We start from the raw sequence: 12252 nt of genomic DNA, 5'->3' as shown, positions 1-12252 counted from the left end.
CTGCTTGGGTCTTTTTTAATATCAAGGAATATTTCAATTTCTCTGTTCATAGGAGTAACAACATCAATTTGTACATGAGGCAGAAGTAATGCGGTGTGACTCCAGTTTCGCCATCAGCTGGAAGACGGTGTCCCTTTTTGGTCAGTGTCAGTGGAGCAAAGGGAGAGCGGAGGGATGTTGAGAGACGGACCCTCAGTCTGCTGCTCTCTCCCTCCGCGGAGACTGACCATCAGATGCAGGCATCATCAGCACAGTAAAATAAATAAAAATAAAAAGCAAATTATTTAAATGTATGCTCACTCAGCTGTGCCTCACAACTAATAAAACAACAACTGACCCAGTACCGGTAAACCAACAACTGACCTAGTACCGGTAAAACAACAACTGACCTAGTACCGGTAAACCAACAACTGACCTAGTACCGGTAAAACAACAACTGACCTAGTACCGGTAAAACAACAACTGACCTAGTACCGGTGTGATTAAATGTTTCTTGAAAAATGGTCTAAACAACAATGTATTAGCAGGGCAATTCAAGCAAAGCCAATATGCAGCGATAATGTATTGGACCTATAGCCTACTGCACAACCTAATTACTGCAGTAGTGTTTTGAATAGGTTAATGTTGCATAGGATGATTACGTTTTAAGTCATGTTAAAAAAAAATCTTGGATTTTGCCTCAAAGTGATCTTGACTCAGAAAAGGTTGGTGACCACTGATATAGACGATATTGTCATAGTCAATTACCAGAATGAATGTTGACTCTTGAGAGTGTGTGTGTGTGTGTGTGTGTGTGTGTGTGTGTGTGTGTGTGTGTGTGTGTGTGTGTGTGTGTGTGTGTGTGTGTGTGTGTGTGTGTGTGTGTGTGTGTGTGTGTGTGTGTGTGTGTGTGTGTTTTCTATAAGGGCTTTGGGAGATAGGACGCCGTCCAACAGAATGCCTGACTAACTGGCCTAAGGTGTAATATTTACTGTTCACTTTTTATTGTTATTTCACTTTTGTTTATCCATTTCACTTGCTTTGGCAATGTAAACATATGTTTCCCATGCCAATAAAGCCCCTTGAATTTAATTTAATTGAGAGTGAGTGTCACAGGTGTCGTAGGGTGTAGACCAAAACGCAGCGGGAAAATGTATACTCATCTTCTTTTTATTTGTGAAGAAGGAAAACACAAACAACGTATACAAAAACAAACGAACTGGACAGTCTCGTCAGGCACACAGCTAAACAAGAAACAATCTCCCACAAAATCCCATGACAAACACATTCCTATTTATAGGAGAGCGAGGCAACAATAGACAGCTGCCTCCAACTGAAGGCCCCAACACCAATTACCTAAACATAGAAATACAAACGACCAGACTGAACATAGAAATAAACTAACATAGAACAATAACCAAAACCCTGGACTAATAAATCAAATACCCCCTCTACATGAACACATACACAAACACACCCTGAACCACATAAAACAAATACCCCCTGCCACGTCCTGACCAAACTATAAGAACAAATAACCCCTTTACTGGTCAGGACGTGACAGTGAGAAAGAGTGCAAGAGAGAGAGGGGAGAGAGAGAGAGACTTCTCTATCAAATCTAAACATTTCAAACAGAAAACTGAAGAAAATGAACAATGGCAAATGGTTTGATGAAGAATGCAAAAACCTAAGAAAGAAATTGAGAAACCTGTCCAACCAAAAACATAGAGACCCAGAAAACCTGAGTCTACGCCTTCACTATGGTGAATCACTAAAACAATACAGAAATACACTACGGAAAAGGAAGGAACAGCACGTCAGAAATCAGCTCAAAGTAATTGAAGAATCCATAGACTCTAACCACTTCTGGGAAAATTGGAAAATACTAAACAAACAACATAAAGAGTTATCTATCCAAAATGGAGATGTATGGGTAAACCACTTCTCTAACCTTTTTGGCTCTATAACAAAGAACAAACAGCAAAAACATATACATGATCAAATACAAATCTTAGTATCAACTATTAAAGTCTACCAGAACCCACTGGATTCTCCAGTTACCTTGAATGAACTACAGGACAAAATAAAACCGTCCAACCCAAAAAGGCCTGCGGTGTTAATGGTATCCTCAATGAAATGATAAAATATACAGACCACACATTTTATTGGCTATACTTAAACTTTTTAACATCGTCCTTGGCTCTGGCATCTTCCCCAATATTTGGAACCAATCCACAAAGTGGAGACAAATTTGACCCCAATAACTACCGGGGGATACGACAGCAACCTTGGGAAAATCCTCTGTATCATTAAGAGCAGACTAGTTCATTTCCTCAGTGAAAACAATGTACTGAGCAAATGTCAAATTGGCTTTTTACCTAATTACCGTACGACAGACCATTAGAAATACAACCCATATATATGTTTAATTATTTTCCCTTTTGTACTTCAACTATTTGCATATAATATGACATTTGTAATGTTTTCATTCTTTTGGAACTTTTGTGAGTGTACTGTTTCCTGTACATTTTTATTGTTTATTTAACTTTTGTTTATTATCTAGTTCACTTGCTTTGGCAATGTTAACATATGTTTCCCATGCCAATAAATCCTTTAAATTGTCTCTCTCTCTGTCTTTCTCTCTGTCTCTCTCCCTTAGTCTCTCTCTCTCCATCCCTAATCTCTCTCTCCAAATACTCAATGCACTCTCTCTCTCTTTTCTCCCTCTGTCTCTGATTCAGAGGGGTTGGGTTTAAAAGCGGAAGACACATTTCAGTTGAATGTATTCAGTTGTACAACGGACTAGGTATCCGTTGGTCCTTTCTCTTTTCCGCTCTCTCTGGTCAGCTACAATGACGCCAGACAGAGAGGGGAAATGTACCATGTAAAACTTGCTTACTGTCGCTGCATGGAGAGAGAGAGAACACAGAGAGAGGAAAGGAAGGAGAGCAATCTAAGAACCAAACATCCATTCCTTGTGGTCTGAAACTGGAGCATGAATATGTGGGGCTGGTGAACGGCCTGGGGGATTTTCCGGCGGTGTGGGACGCCATGGGGGTGCGAGGACGAGGAGGGGGGCTTGGTTCTATCTTTCTTGTCTGTTTATATGAAATAAAGTTGTGTGTTAATAATGAGGTAACTATTTGGGCCAATTAAAGTCTTTTTTAAATCTTTCTCTCCCTCGCTCTCTCTAATGGATGTGTTGCTATATATAACTGTTACACAACGTGTACCTGTAACCAGGATAAGGTAACAATGGCAACAGTTGTAACTGGGTTACAGGGCCTGCTGTCACGGGTTACGGTAACTGGGATACCGTTGCCGTATATAGAACCCTCCCGTCTCCAAGGAGAGGGTCTAATGGTGAACAGACGCGGGTTACCATGCCAATTTAATCACACCTGGCAACCGGGAGACAGTCGCTCTGACAACCAGCTTCATATACATTCCCCTGAGACAGAGACAGAGACAGAGAGGGAGGGAGAGAGAGAGAGAGAGAGAGAGTGAGTGAGGAGTGAGTGAGTGAGTGAGTGAGTGAGTGAGTGAGTGAGTGAGTGAGTGAGTGAGTGAGTGAGGAGGACCAGAGGGACAGAGAGAGAGAGAGAGAGAAAGAGAGAGAGAGCAAGAGCGAGAGAGGGAGAGAGGGAGAGAGCGAGAGAGGGAGAGAGCGAGTGAGTGAGTGAGTGAGTGAGTGAGTGAGGAGGACCAGAGCGAGAGAGCGAGAGAGCGAGAGAGAGAGAGAGCCAAGGAGTGCCTAAAGCAGCACCTAGATATTCTGCACAGATTCTGGCAGGCCTGGGCCCTGACAATAAATCTCAGTAAGACAAAAATAATGGTGTTATAAAAAAATACACATTTCATCTAGACACCGTTGCACATCAGCGCCACAGGTAACTTCAACAAAGCTGTGAACGATCTGAGAGACAAGGCAAGAAGGGCCTTCTATGCCATCAAAAGGAACATAAAATTCAACATACCAATTAGGATCTGGCAAAAAATACTTTAATCAGTTATAGAACACATTGCTCTTTATGGTTGCGAGGTCTGGGGTCCGCTCACCAGCCAAGAATTCACAAAATGGGACAAACACCAAATTCAGACTCTGCATGCAGAATTCTGCAAAACTATCCTCTGCGTACAACGTAAAACATCGAATAATGTACGCAGAGCAGAATTAGGCCGATACCTGCTAATTATCAAAATCCAGAAAAGAGACGTTAAATTCTACAACCACATAAAAGGAAGCAATTCCCAAACCTTCCATAACAAAGCCATCACCTACAGAGAGATGAACCTGGAGAAGAGTCCCCTAAGCAAGCTGGTCCTGGGGCTCTGTTCACAAACACAAACACACCCCACAGAGCCCCAGGACAGCAACACAATTAGACGCAACCAAATCATGAGAAAACAAAAAGAGAATTACTTGACACATTGGAAAGAATTTACAAAAAAACAGAGTAAACTGGAATGGTATTTGACCCTAAACGGAGAGTACACAGTGGCAGAATACCTGACCACTGTGACTGACCCAAGCTTAAGGAAAGCTTTGACTATGTACAGACTCAGTGAGCATAGCCTTGCTATTGAGAAAGACCGTCGTAGGCAGACCTGGCTCTCAAAAGAAAACAGGCTATGCAGGTAGCCTAGTGGTTAGAGCATTGGGCCAGTAACTGAAAGGTTGCTGGATTGAATCCCCGAGCTGACAAGGTAAAAATCTGTCGTTCTGTCCCTGAACAAGGCAGTTAACCAACTGTTCCCCGGTAGGATGTCATTGTAAATAAGAATTTGTTCTTAATTTAACTGACTTGCCTAGTTACATTTATTTTTTATTTTTATTTATTTAACTAGGCAAGCCAGTTAAGAACAAATTCTTATTTTCAATGACAGCCTAGGAACAGTGGGTTAACTGCCTTGTTCAGAGGCAGAACAACAGATTTTTACCTTGTTTGCTCGGGGATTCGAACTTGCAACCTTTCGGTTAAAGATTAAATAAAGGTTACGTACACTGTCCACAAAATGAGGTGGAAAGTGAGCGGTGTATGACCATGTTAGAGACACATATTTCCCTCAGATTACACAGACCCACAAAGAAGTTGAAAACAAATCAAATTTTGATAAACTCCCATATCTACTGGGTGAAATACCACAGTGTGCCATCACAGCAGCAATATTTGTGACCTGTTGCCACAAGAAAAGGGCAACCAGTGAAGAACAAACACCATTGTAAATACAACCCATATTTATGTTTATTTATTTTCCCTTTTGTACTTTAACTATTTACACATCATTACAACACTCTATATAGACATAATATGACATTTGTAATGTCTTTATTCTTTTGGAACTTTTGTGAGAGTAATTTTTACTGTTCCTTTTTTATTGTTTATTTCACTTTTGTTTATTATATATTTCACTTTTCTTTGGCAATGTAATCATATGTTTCCCATGCTAATAAAGCCCCTTAAATTGAACTGAATTGAAATTGAAATCGAATTGAGAGAGGGAGAGCAAGGAGGAGAGAGAGGGTGATATGAGATGGAGAGAGAGGAGAAGAAGAGAGGGAGAAAATGATATTGAGAAGGTCCAACAGAGAGGGTGGTTCAAGTGAACGTCTCAGCTGATACTAAGGCTTTCTGACATCACCTGTCACCTGGACCCCCCCAACCTGACAAACACACTCACCCTGCTGTCGGAGCTGGGTATCATGGCGTCGGTCATCCAGGATCCGAAGCGGGAGCCCGACGCTCTAACAGTGATAGGGTTGCTCACCCCTGTTAATCGCCCACAGCCTGGGAGACACACACACACACACACACACACACACACACACACACACACACACACACACACACACACACACACACAGGTCACTATATATACACACAGCCTGGGACACACACACACACAGGTCACTATATATACACACAGCCTGGGACACACACACACACAGGTCACTATATCCTGTTTGGGATTGGGGGCAGTATTTTCACGGCCGGATAAAAAACGTACCCGATTTAATCTGGTTACTACTCCTGCCCAGAAACTAGAATATGCATATAATTAGTAGATTTGGATAGAAAACACTGTAACGTTTCTAAAACTGTTTGAATGGTGTCTGTGAGTATAACAGAACTCATATGGCAGGCCAAAACCTGAGAAGATTCCACACAGGAAGTGCCTTGTCTGACAATTTGTTCTCCTTTTAGGGCATCTCTATAAAAAATACAGCATCTCTGCTGTAACGTGACATTTTCTAAGGCTTCCATTGGCTCTCAGAAGGCGCCAGAAAGTGGAATGACGTCTCTGTAGTCTCTGGGCAAAAAAAAGCAGGAGTTTTTGTGAGTGGTCAGGCAGGGAACAATGACACTGGAGTGCGCGTGCACAAGACGACTCCATGTTTTTCTTTCAGTCTATGAATGAATATAACGTCGCCCGGTTGGAATATTATCGCTATTTTACGAGAAAACCTACCCCGTAGTGCCGGAAGACGTGGGTGAATAAGGCTTCCGCGGTCTGCAGGGCCGTAGGAAGACCGGGTAAAGGAAGCAGATGGCAGGACTTAGAGAACCGGTCCACAACGACCAGGATCGTGGTGTTGCCCTGAGACGGCGGGAGATCGGTCAGGAAATCCACCGCCAGGTGGGACCATGGTCGCTGTGGAACCGGGAGGGGCTGTAATTTCCCTCTAGGCAGGTGCCTGGGAGCCTTACTCTGAGTGCACACCGAACAGGATGAGACATAGTGCCTCATGTCCCTCACCAAGGTGGGCCACCAGTATCTACCACTAAGACCACACACTGTCCGCTCAACCCCTGGGTGACCCGAGGAGGGAAGCGTGTGCGCCCACCGAATCAGACGATCGCCAAAACCGAGTGGAACATACTTACGACCCACTAGACACTGCGGAGGAGTAGGCTCCGTCCGTAACGCCCGCTCGATGTCCGCGTCCACCTCCCAGACCACCGGTGCCACCAGGCAGGAGGCTGGAAGTATGGGCGTGGGATCGGTGGACCGTTCCTCGGCGTCATGGAGACGAGACAGTGCGTCGGCCTTAGTGTTCCGGGAACCTGGGATATACGAGATGTTAAACTGAAATCGAGTAAAGAACATCGCCCACCTGGCTTGACGCGGGTTCAGTCTCCTCGCCGCCCGGATGTACTCCAAATTGCGGTGGTCAGTCCAGATGAGAAAAGGGTGACGCGCCCCCTCAAGCCAATGTCTCCACACCTTCAGGGCTCTGACCACAGCCAACAACTCCCTGTACCCCACATCATAGTTACGCTCCGCCGGACTCAACTTCCTAGAGAAGAAGGCACAGAGGCGGAGCTTGGGGGGGTGGCCGAGCGCTGGGATAGCACGGCTCCTACTCCAGCCTCGGACGCGTCCACCTCCACTATTAAGGGAAAAGAGGGATCCTGATGCGCCAGCACTGGAGCGTCGGTGAACAAAACCTTCAGATGACTAAAGGCCCTGTCCGCCTCCGCTGACCACCGCAACCGCACCGGGCCCCCCTTCATCAGTGAGGTAATGGGAGCCGCCACCTGCCCAAAGCCCCGGATAAACCTCCGGTAGTAATTGGCAAATCCCAAAAACCGCTGCACCTCCTTCACCGTGGTGGGAGTTGGCCAATTACGCACGGCTGATATGCGGTCACATTCCATCACTACCCCTGATGTGGAAATGCGATACCCCAAGAAAGAGACGGCTGGTTTGGAAAACTCACATTTCTCAGCCTTGACGTATAGGTCATGCTCCACCAGTCGCCCAAGCACTTTACGCACCAGAGACACATGCTCGGCGCATGTAGCGGAGTAGACCAGAATGTCATCGATGTACACCACTACACCCTGACCGAGCAGGTCCCGGAGAATCTCGTCCACAAAGGATTGGAAGACTGCGGGAGCATTCTTTAACCCATACGGCATGACGAGGTACTCATAATGGCCAGATGTGGTACTAAATGCAGTTTTCCACTCGTCCCCTCCTCGGATACGCACCAAATTATATGGACTCCTGAGATCCAATTTCGTGAAGAAGCGCGCCCCGTGAAATGACAATATCGCCGATGCGATGAGAGGTAGTGGGTAACTGAAACCCACTGTGATGGCATTTAGACCTCTATAGTCAATGCACGTGCGCAGACCTCCCTCCTTCTTCTTCACAAAAAAGAAGCTCGAGGAGACGGGTGAGTTAGATGGCCGAATGTATCCCTGCCTCAAAGACTCAGTGACGTATGTTTCCATAGCCGCTGTTTCTTCCTGAGACAGAGGATAAACGTGACTACGAGGAAGTGCAGCACCCACCTGGAGGTTTATGGCACAGTCTCCTCGTCGATGAGGTGGTAATTGGGTCGCCTTCGTTTTACTGAAGGCGATATCCAAATCGGCATACTCTGAGGGAATGTGCACGGTGGAGACTTGGTCTGGACTCTCCACCGTAGTCGCATCGATGGAAACTCCTATGCACCTGCCCGAGCACTCATTTGACCACCCCTTAAGAGCCCTCTGTCCCCACGAAATCTTAGGGTTGTGAGTGGCTAGCCAGGGAATCCCTAGAACCACTGGAAACGCTGGGGAATCAATGAGGAAAAGACTAATCCGCTCCTCATGACCCCCCCGCATTACCATGACCAGTGGCACAGTGACCTCCCTGACCAGCCCTGACCCTAGTGGTCGACTGTCTAGGGCATGCACGGGGGAGGGTTGGTCCAACTGAACCAGGGGAATCCCTAACTTAGCCACGACCCCACGGTCCATAAAACTCCCCGCCGCGCCTGAATCGACTAGCGCCTTAAGCCGGGAGTGAGGGGAGAAACAAGGAAAAGACACTGACACATACATGTGACGGACAGGGGGCTCTGGGTGAGGCTGGTGCTGACTCACCTGAGGTGTCAAAGGAGCGCTCTGCCTGCCTTCTGGACTCCCGGGTGAGTCTCTCCAGCACCGGTCCACAGTGTGCCCTCTGCGACCACATGAGGTGCAGGAGCGAACTCCCCCTCCAGTCTTCCTGGCTGCTGCCACCCCTATCTCCATAGGCGTGGGAGCAGGTGTTCTGGAGGGTGGAATGAGCAGGGCCCGGGTCGGACGTCCGCGGGCGGCCAGCAGATTGTCCAGTCGGATGGACAGGTCAACCAGTTGGTCCAGGGTGATGGTCGTGTCCCGACAGGCTAATTCCCGGCGGACATCCTCCCTCAAACTACATCGGTAGTGATCTATAAGGGCCCTCTCAATCCACCCTGCTCCCGCGGCCAGGGTCCGGAACTCGAGAGCAAAGTCCTGTGCGCTCCTCGTCTCCTGTCTCAGGTGAAATAGCCGCTCACCCGCCGCTCTCCCCTCCGGGGATGATCGAACACCGGGTGAACTCTGGGTAGTTGTCCCTGGCTGAGTCCGGACTGTCCCACACGGCGTTTGCCCATTCCAGGGCCCTACCCGTGAGACAGGAGACGAGGACGCTGACGCTCTCCTCCCCTGAGGGAGAGGGACGAACGGTCGCCAGGTATAACTCCAACTGGAGTAAGAAGCCCTTACACCCAGCGGCCGTCCCATCGTACTCCCTGGGGGGAGCGAGTTTCACCCCACTGGTACTGGGTGCTGTGGGTGCTGGTTGGGGCGCAGGCTGTTGACCTGCCGCGTTCGTGGGGCCGAGAGCGCTTCGGTCCCAGCTATCCATGCGCGCCAACACCTGATCCATGGCGGTACCCTTTCGGTGGAGCAGGGTGGAGTGTTGGGCAACTCTTTCCTCCATGGACAGGGTTGGCGCTGAAGCTCCTGCTGACTCCATCAATTGTGGTGCGTGATTCTGTCAGGGCTGGCTCAAGGAAGCAGGAGAGGTAGAGTCAAGCGCAGGAGACAGTCAATTCTTGAACACACTTTTAATCCGTATGCACAAAAAATAAAGAAAGTCCAAACACGGCAGGGCAGGGCGCCAAACAGATACCACGCTCCAAAACCCTTATTAGACGTCCAAAATAGGGACGCAGCCCATAAATACCTCTGCGATGATAAAACACGAAACAACTGCAGGCAAAGGGAAAAAAACACACGTTCCTCAAGATTCCACAAACCTGACAAGGAACATAATCACGCACAAACACAGACATACCTTGCTAAACTAAATAACCCCCCCTACTAATAACTAAACCAAAACAGGTGTGTGCCTACCTAGACCTAACCAACAGAAAGTGAAACAAAAAGGATCGATGGTAGCTAGTAGGCCGGCGACGACAACCGCCGAGCGCCGCCCGGTCGAGGAGGGGCGCCACCATCCGTCGGTGTCGTGACATTGATTGAACAAAACATGCATGTATTGTATAACATAATGTCCTAGGAGTGTCATCTGATGAAGATCATCAAAGGTTAGTGCTGCATTTAGCTGTGGTTTTGGTTTTTGTGACATATATGCTTGCTTTGAAAATGGCTGTGTGATTTATTTTTGGCAGGGTACTTTCCCGACATAATCTAATGTTTTGCTTTCGCTGTAAAGCCTTTTTGAAATCGGACAATGTGGTTAGATTAACGAGTCTTGTCTTTAAAATGGTGTAAAATAGTCATATTGTCACAACGTCCACAGAAGGTGGCGCCTCTCCTCGGTCGGGCGGTGCTCGGCGTTCGTCGTCGCCGGCCTACTAGCTGCCACCGATCTGTGTTTCAGTGTCTGTTAGTTATGTCTGTTTTTTGATTGCACCTGTTTCGTGTTTGTCATTAGTTAGGATTCGTGCGTGATTGTTCTTTGTTACGTGTGGTGTTATATTGTTTGGGTTACGACTTATTGTATAGGCAGTAGCGTTGCCGGGCTGCGCCCCGTCTGCCCTTTTTGAGCGGAGCTTCTTTTAGTCTTTTTGACTGTTGTGCTCCCAGCCGTATATGGATTTTGCCTTTGGATTTATTAAATCAAGTTTGTTCCAACGGACCTCAGTCTCCTGCGCTTGACTCACCCTAAACAGTTCTATCCGCTCGTGACAGAATCCCGCACCACGTTATGGAGTCAGCAGGGACAGAAACACCGTCAATGGAGGAACAAGTCTCCCAACATGCCAGCCTCCTCCACCGACTGGGCACAGCCATGGACCAGGTGCTGGCCCGTTTTGAGAGCTGGGAGCGAGTCGCTCCTTCACCCCCACCAGGACCAAGTCATCACCCGGCGCCCCTACCGACACCCACCGGACCCAGTACAGGCGGGATCCGGATCATGGCTCCCAGGGAGTTCGATGGGACGGCCGCTGGGTGCAAGGGGTTTTTGCTCCAGTTGGACCTATACCTGGCGACCGTCCAGCCCTCTCCCTCCGATGAAGAGAGGGTGAGCGTCCTTGTCTCGTGCCTCACGGGTAGAGCTCTGGAATGGGCCAACACCGTCTGGGAGGGCCCAGACTCAGCTAAGGACAACTACCCAGACTTTGCTCGCCGCTTCCGGGCGGTATTCGATCATCCCCCGGAGGGCAAGGCGGCGGGCGAGCGATTTTTCCATCTGAGGCAGGAGACGAGGAGCGCTCAGGACTTTGCCCTGGAGTTCCGGACTCTAGCCGCCGGATCGGGGTGGAATGAGCGGGTAGTTGTCCTTAGCTGATTGACCACTACAGGTGTAGTTTACGTGAGGACGTCCGCCAGGAGCTGGCTTGCCGGGACCATACCACCACCCTGGACCAGTTGATTGATTTGTCCATCAAGCTGGACAACCTGCTGGCTGCCCGGGGACGTTCCGATCGGGGCCTATTCATTGCACCTCCCATCCCTCCTGCTCCAACGCCCATGGAGCTAGGAGGGACTGCTGCTAGGAGGACCGGAGGGGGGGGCCTCTCCTGCACCCACTGTCGCCATAGAGGACACACTGCGGACCGGTGCTGGAGAGGTTCTCCCGGGAATTCAGATGGCAGGCAGAGCACCACTTCGACCCCCCAGGTGAGTCAGCACCAGACACACCCAGAGCCCCCTGTCGACCACATGTACGTCTCTGTTTTTTTTCCTGAGTTTTCCCCTCACTCCCAGTATAAGTCACTAGTCGATTCAGGCGCAGCTGGGAGTTTTATGGACCGTGGGGTTGCTGATAAGTTAGGGATTCCCCTGGTTAAACTGGACCAACCCTTCTCCATGCACGCTTTAGATAGTCGACCACTAGGGTCTGGCCAAGTGAGGGAGGTAACAGTGCCACTGGTCATGGTGACGCAGGGGGGTCATGAGGAACGTATCAGCCTGTTCCTTATTGATTCCCCGGCATTTCCGGTGGTGCTGGGACTTCCCTGGCTAGTCTCTCACAATCCTCAGATTTCATGGGGGCAGA

The 12252-nt window shown here is 48.4% G+C and overlaps 1 protein-coding gene across 2 annotated transcripts in view; it reads right to left on the bottom strand.

Annotated features, from left to right (window-relative positions):
• Positions 1-12252, bottom strand: part of LOC106593847 (noelin-2) — an 81377-nt gene that overhangs the window by 22816 nt on the left and 46309 nt on the right. For both annotated transcript variants that reach the window (XM_045710335.1, XM_045710331.1), the window contains exon 5: positions 5662-5768. In XM_045710335.1, the coding sequence (XP_045566291.1) occupies positions 5662-5768 (107 nt within the window). The remainder of the gene's footprint in view (positions 1-5661; positions 5769-12252) is intronic.

The sequence above is a fragment of the Salmo salar genome, chromosome ssa02, assembly GCF_905237065.1.
Source record: "Salmo salar chromosome ssa02, Ssal_v3.1, whole genome shotgun sequence".
Lineage (NCBI taxonomy): Eukaryota > Metazoa > Chordata > Actinopteri > Salmoniformes > Salmonidae > Salmo > Salmo salar.
This window is presented reverse-complemented; position numbering and strand designations above follow the sequence as displayed.